This window comes from Cyprinodon variegatus, unplaced genomic scaffold, assembly GCF_000732505.1.
Source record: "Cyprinodon variegatus isolate N-32 unplaced genomic scaffold, C_variegatus-1.0 Scaffold522, whole genome shotgun sequence".
Classification (NCBI taxonomy): Eukaryota; Metazoa; Chordata; class Actinopteri; order Cyprinodontiformes; family Cyprinodontidae; genus Cyprinodon; species Cyprinodon variegatus.
The window spans coordinates 117723-124603 of NW_015150975.1; the positions used below are offsets into that span (position 1 = coordinate 117723).

At 39.5% G+C, this 6881-nt stretch overlaps 2 protein-coding genes across 2 annotated transcripts in view; one reads left to right on the plus strand and one right to left on the minus strand.

Annotated features, from left to right (window-relative positions):
- Window positions 1–1953, minus strand: part of LOC107095070 (PHD and RING finger domain-containing protein 1-like) — a 7651-nt gene extending 5698 nt beyond the window's left edge. Inside the window, exons 1-2 of the mRNA XM_015391041.1 lie at window positions 1600–1953; window positions 585–668 (exon numbers count right to left, since the gene is read on the minus strand). Of these exons, the coding sequence (XP_015246527.1) occupies window positions 585–668; window positions 1600–1767 (252 nt within the window). The 5' untranslated portion in view covers window positions 1768–1953. The remainder of the gene's footprint in view (window positions 1–584; window positions 669–1599) is intronic.
- Window positions 1954–3853: 1900 nt separating this feature from the next.
- Window positions 3854–5730, plus strand: LOC107095072 (lysophosphatidic acid receptor 4-like). The gene is made up of 2 exons (XM_015391042.1): window positions 3854–4014; window positions 4460–5730. The coding sequence occupies exon 2, from the start codon at window positions 4555–4557 to the stop codon at window positions 5509–5511; it is 957 nt and encodes a 318-aa protein (XP_015246528.1). The 5' UTR covers window positions 3854–4014; window positions 4460–4554; the 3' UTR covers window positions 5512–5730.
- The last annotated feature ends 1151 nt before the right edge of the window (window positions 5731–6881 follow it).

Sequence of the window (6881 nt, forward strand, 5' to 3'; positions counted from 1 at the left end):
GAAAGCCCGGGCCACAGGCTATGCTCTACCCCTTCTATTCATTCTAGCTAAGAGATTTGATGGTTGCAGAGGCTTTGCTTTAGAAGCATAAATTGGCCTTTAAACATGCCAATTATCGCAGTAATTAAATTGTTCCTATGCTTCAGTCTATCATGAAATCACTGTATTAGCACCGCTTTTTAAGGTTGCAGAGGCTATGTGTGGGATGCATAAATTGCCCTTAAGTGTCGAACGGTAGCAAACCCGCGCAGACCTCAAGCGGAAGCATTAACAGAACATTTTCCTCTTCGATGTCTAGCAACTCTAGATCCATCTCCGTGACATCTTGCAGACACGCCATTGTTGTTTTGGAAGATAAACACTCCCGCCACCACAGCCGAAGTTCTCGTGACCATCCAACGGGCGAGAAACTGCTCTGACGGTGCAGAAGCATACCAGCAAAACTGGTTCGCAACCAGACCCAAGCAACATTTGATGTCTGCGGTTGCAGAAGTCTAATCTGCTTTAAAATTTTTAAGACATTTTTACATGGACTTTGTTTTAATTTATTTTAAATCTATGAAAGAAATACTGAACCAGCCCACCTTTTTCTGTATGTCCCCTTCAGGACACTTTCTCTGGAGGATGTACGAAAAACTGATTCGATCAACAGGGCAGGTGTTGGCTGTCTGAAACGGAAAACAAAACAACAAAAATAAATGTAATAACATTCTCTGTCACTCCACTTACACAATACAGTGATATTTATGTAGGGGCAGAGCTATTTTGTTCCCTCTCATACAGATGGTGGCAAGTGGAATATTTAAAACATTTATTTTTTGTGGTTAATTATACGCATCAATATACTAACATCAAAGATAATAAGTACAGAATTTATGCTCTTTTTAGAACTACATTTTGTGTTAAATGTGGTAAAGAGAAATTTGTCTCTTTGTCTCTGCAAGTCATCTAGGACTCTTCAGTGAAATCAAAAATAAATAACAATTTTAATAAAAATTTATCAAATAATCAATGTATGTAGATATTAGTGCTTGTAAATATCCATTTTATGCAGAAAGTTTAATGATACAAGTAGGTAAGTAATGACAATGATGATTGATTTACGCCCCACAACTGAAAACTGAGTTTTATCCACTTTAACTTTTATCTAGAAATTACAGATGTTTAAATAAATGCGTCTATTTGTTAGCAAAGGCTGTAGAAAAGTATGTTTAGTCTTGATTTAGAAAATATGGATGTTTTGCTGGTTAATTTTCCTGTTGGAACAGTGTAGATTGATTCTGAGGTTCTGGTTCCCATCTACTTTTGGCCACCCCTCAGTGTGCAGTGGTTATTGCCTGGCCACCCTTATAAAAAAATTCTAACTACGCCTCTGCATCCTGGCTTCAAGGTTGTAGTTACAACAACAAACCACTAAATGAAACTCAATGGAGGGGAGCAGCAGAGAGCATTTTAACAGCTGGGATGCACTCTCTGCATTAAAACCTTTGCATTCGGTAGAAACAGCTGTTAAACATCTGTTCTCTGTACTGCCCACTATTTATAACACAAGCTCCACATAAAAACAAGGACAGCCTGTGAAAAAATGACGGCGTTTACCTGAGACCACTGGTGGATACATTCAAAGCAGAAGAAGTGCGGACATTTATCCAACGATCCCACCGTTTGCTTCTCGAAGGGGCTCAGGCAGATGTAGCATTTTTCCGACTCGGAATTGGCGTCAACAGCTTCTCCACCAGCTGCGTTTAAAGCGACCGGTTCTTCCATAATGTTGTTACTTTAAACTAAATAATTGGTCAAACGCGCGAGGCCACCAGGAGAGAGTTGGAAGAGGGTTAAATTTAGAAGCAAAACTAGTACAAATGCCGAGAAATGCTCGATATTTAAGTTAAAATACGAGCGCGTGCTGAGTTTCGGTCAACAAAGCTGCGTTGATGCTAAATGCTGGTAAACTAGCATTAGTAAGTAAAAACGATTTAAAAACGACGTTCTTTGCTAAATATTCTTGCAGTTATAATAGAAGTTTTTTAAACTTGTTGAATTTTATAAGGTCGACGGAATATCTGGAATAGCAAGACAAAAACGAGACAATTTAAATAACTAGCCTCTGCCGCTACACAGATCACAACTTCCGGTTTTACTGTTGATTTCAGAATAAGAGCAGATGGAAAATAAAATCTAACAAAATAAAATACGATGGAATGAAACTGGACCAAAACAAAAACAAAAGCATCTTAATACGGAAGAGGATTAGGGCCACTGGAAAAAAAAAAGTTAACTGATTTTAAAGTATTATTTCAGTTTAATATGGGAAAAAAAGAGTCAGAATTCTGACTTTAATCTCAGAATTTTGACGTTTTCCTCAGAATTCTGACTTTATTCTCAGAATTCTTACTTTTTTCACAGAAATTTGACTTTAATCTCAGAATTATTACTTTTTTCACAGAATTCTGACTTTTTTTCTCAGAATTCTGACTGAATTCTGACAGCTAACAAACATGTTAGCATCAAGCTGTATAGCCATGTCTGTTTTAGAGATTAAACTAGCTCTCTTGTTTTAATGACCTTCTGCTCTTTCCATTAATGAAATAGCATCACTGGGGACCCCTCAGGCACGAAAAAAGTTGCCTAATTTCGTAATTTTTCACCAATGTGTTACTGACCCTCCCAAACAACTCAAATCTATGTCAGTGAAACTAGTACCTTCCACATGTCTTCCTTCATTGTACCCATCTACATTAAGATCCAAAATTCGGAGATTAAAGTCAGAATTCTGAGAAAAAAGTCAGAATTCTGAGATTAAAGTCAGAATTCTGACTTTTTTCTCATATTATACTGAAATAAAATTAAAAAATCAGTTAACTTTTTTGTTTTTTCAGTGGCCCTAATCCTCTTCCGTATCTTAAAGCATATTTTAAATAAAAATAAATTTTATCTATACTTAGTGAAAGAAAAGATAGAATAAATAGAAAGAAACAAATGGTTGCCTAAGCTTAATTTGAAATACAAACATAAGTATTGCATGGCTGAAATGAAGGTTATGTGGGTTTTTATTAAGATTAACAAAGTGGCTGTATTTATTCTGAGGTTAACTTACTCATGGGTGGACTCCATTTGCTCTCTCGGTTGAATACTGAATAAAGCATGCTGCAATTTGTAGATTTTTGTTGAAAGAATATATAGCCTATAATTCTACTTAGGTTTGTTACATAAAACCTCAAGAACATACATTGATATTTGTAGTAGTAACATCACTTAAAAAAAAAAAACAACACAAAAAGGGCACTATTAATAAGTTAACCACAGTTGCTTTTTCAAATGCAACTTATTTTTATTTTTGACTTAAGGTTATACCAAAGTTGACATAGACCATTGTAAAGGTGCTTGTTCTAATAGAAAAAAAAAACTTTCATACTTATTAAATCATATTACTTTCCTATCAATAAAGAATATATATTTTTTTGATTATGAGTGAAAAGGAAAAGTGAAAAAACAACGGTTATCAATTCTACTTCCCCTTAAAAGCAAAGGTGGTGTATTTTCTGTTTTGTACATGAACTACTAAATACATTTTACATCTTTGATGTCACTTTAAATTAATGGCTAAACATTAAGAGCTAATCAATATTCTCACTTCCACCCAATAAAGTATTGGGTATGAAACATTAGAGCTACAATATTATAGCTAGTCATTATTTTCCAGTTTTGATTTATCTCAATACTATCTTAAAATATCATAAAATTTTTACCAAGACCGTCTTAGCTCATTTTAAAAATGTAATTAAAATGAGGAGCAAAACACACAATCGTTTGGTTCTGTGGTTGGCTCTTCAAACACTATAATTTCCTTTGCATCACGCTACACCTTCACAATGAAACAGGAAGCTGCACCAAAAAAAAAAAAGAAAGAAGAAGCAGCTTCTGTTCACATGGCAGTTAGAGTCACAGCAAGTCTTTGCACTTTTAGAGATCTACGGTGGAGCTTTGTGGACCTGGAGGCTGAAAATAATTTAAGTAAGTAACTTTATGTCATTTCTGAGATATTTTAAATGTAGAATGAACAGATTAGAAATAAATCACATGAATGGGCTTTAAAAAAAAAAAAGAAAGATCTGATCAAATAATCTGGATTACAATTTCTTGAACACGGTAAAAATGCTTAACGCATGTCTAACATCATAAAATTAGTGTTATTTAAGTGTACCTTTCTTTTATATACCTGCCGCTGGTGCTTTCCAGCCTCGTTTCACTTTATTCTTTACCGCTACTGTAAGTCCTCAAACAGTACTGAAAAATACAATCACATCCTTTTTATCTAAACTAAGTTGTGCCTATTGCTTTTTATAATAATATAGAACAATTGGCAGGCTTTTGATTGTACCTTGGAGCAATTAAGTTATTATGGAAAAGCTAAAGTGGAAAAACTGAATGGAAAATGTCTGCCTCGCCTCACTTACAGGAGACGCTGATTTCTGGAAATCAACCTACGTCTATTTTCTACATAAAAAAACCCTGATCTGAAATTAAACCAAAGAGTCCGCCAGATCTGTCATAATGAACCAGACAAACTGCACCGACCCAGAAGCAGAGTTCCAGTACCACCTCTTCCCAGCGGTCTACATCCTGGCCTTAATCATAGGCCTGCCAGGAAATCTGGCGGCGTTGTTTGTCTTCTCCGTAAAGACCAGTCCTCGCACGGCCTTCGGTGTCTACATCAGCAACCTGGCCATGGCGGACATCCTCATCCTCTGCACGCTGCCCTTCCGGATCCACTACCACCTCCACAGGAACAACTGGGTGTTCGGAGAACTTACCTGTCTCGTCACGGGGACGCTGTATTTTGCCAACATCTACATGAGCATCTGCTTCATGACTTGCATCTGCGTGGACCGCTACATGGCCACAGTGCACCCACACACCTATCTGAGGATGCGGAGCCCTAAATGGTCTCTTGTGGTGACTGTGGTGCTTTGGTGTCTCGGCGGAGTGGCTATACTAATCTTCATCCTCATGGGTCCGCTGGAAAGCGGGGATGCCTCTACTGGCCACAGCTGCTTCGAAAACTTTGCCAAGAAAGAGTGGAACGAGCGCCTTAGGACGTACAGTATAGTCAGCCTGATCTTTGGCTCCCTGGTACCTTCATTGATCATCCTGGTTTGTTACCCGCTGGTAGCCAACCGGATTTCAACCATCGGCACCAACACAGCAAAGAAAGCTGTGCGGGTCATCTACACCATCTTGGCCATCACGCTGCTCTGTTTCCTGCCCAACCATGTGGTCTACCTGCTGCACCTCCTTCAGCGCTTAGAGGTCATCCAGAGCTGCTCCATCAGAGCTTTCATCTACAACGCCAGGCGAGTTACCATGGCGCTCGTTACCCTCAACACATGTCTGGACCCTGTGCTCTACTACATGACCACCAGCCACTTCAGGTGGGAAACCTTGAAAAGGACATGGCTATGGGGGATAGTGAGTAGGAGAAGGGGGGTCTACACCATCTCTGTGACTTAAATGGACAAAGGCACCTTCAACCAAAAAACACAGAGCGTAACCCTTAAAATGGTATAAAAACATACCGTTGAATAGTTATAGAGAAGTGGCAGGGACAGATGTGAAAATGGATTTGTATAAAAATCTGTATATAATTGCATATTGGTTATCTCTACTGTCTTTGTAAAATGAATGTAACATACTAAAGCCGAGGGCGGAAAGGGCTGGGAGATATGTTATGCAAGGGTTAGTTAATGTATNGGTGCCACTCCTGTCAGCTAAGAACAGGAACCTGAGGCCATATTCGTGCAGGCTCAACAGAATTAGACGACAGAAGATTTGAAAAACGTTGCCTGTTTTGATGAGTCTTCAATTCTCCTGCAACATTCAGATGGTTGGGTTAGAATTGGGCGTCAACACGAAAAGCCTGGATCCATCCTGCCTTGTGTCAACAGTTCAGGCTGGTGGTGATAATGATGATGTCATGGTGTGTGGGATATTTTCTAAGTGTCATTTGAACCACTTAAGCTGCGTTCACACCAAACGCAGCAGGAGCAGCAAAAACGCATCTGCTGCTTCATTTTTGCTGCTTGTACCAGTTAGTCTGACGCGCGGTGCTTTGCACAGAGCTTTGCTGCTCTGGCTGCGTGGTGCTAAAGTGTGTCTGACGCACGTTGGACGGAGCTACTCTATCCTTTCTTTGCCTTGCAGCTATATTTGCTGTGATCAGTGGGAATAAAGTAGTTTTAATATGTTTTTAAGTGAGAAAGTCCACCTGAAAACGTAATCATTGCATTCAGTTCATCCAGATAACTATCCTGCCTTCCAATATTATTTCTGTCAGAGCCGCTCAGACCCCCACATTACATACGCTGTCAGTAATCCCATTCAACAGCAGCCTATGGCCCAGTTGCCTCCTCGCGGTTTGCAGCAGTGGCTGGAAGGCATTTTTCATGTCCGTAATTCAAACTGCAGGCACCAGGATAATAAAAGCAAGCATGTTTTGCCGGCAGGTTTCAGCATTTTTAGTTAATTTAGGCGTTAATAAACTGTTTCAGAGGAGTGATCACAGCGCTCTGTGTCATCAGCGATGTGTCTGTCTCCCAGATCAGCTTCTCTGATTGGTTGATGCGGCGCGTCGAGCAGCAAAAGTTACATTTTTCCATCTCGAGCAGCAGCGCTTTTGCGGCTGCTTCAGCTGCTCAGACGTGCTGCGCCTGCTGCTCAAAACGCGCTGCGGGACCTTGACATGCCTTGACGCGCGTCAACCATTGACTTTGCATGTAAATTAGCTGCTCCTGCTGTGTTTGGTGTGAACGCAGCATTAGTATCAATTGAGCATCGTGTCATAAAGCGGGAATCATCTGAGACTGGTTTCTTGAACATGACAA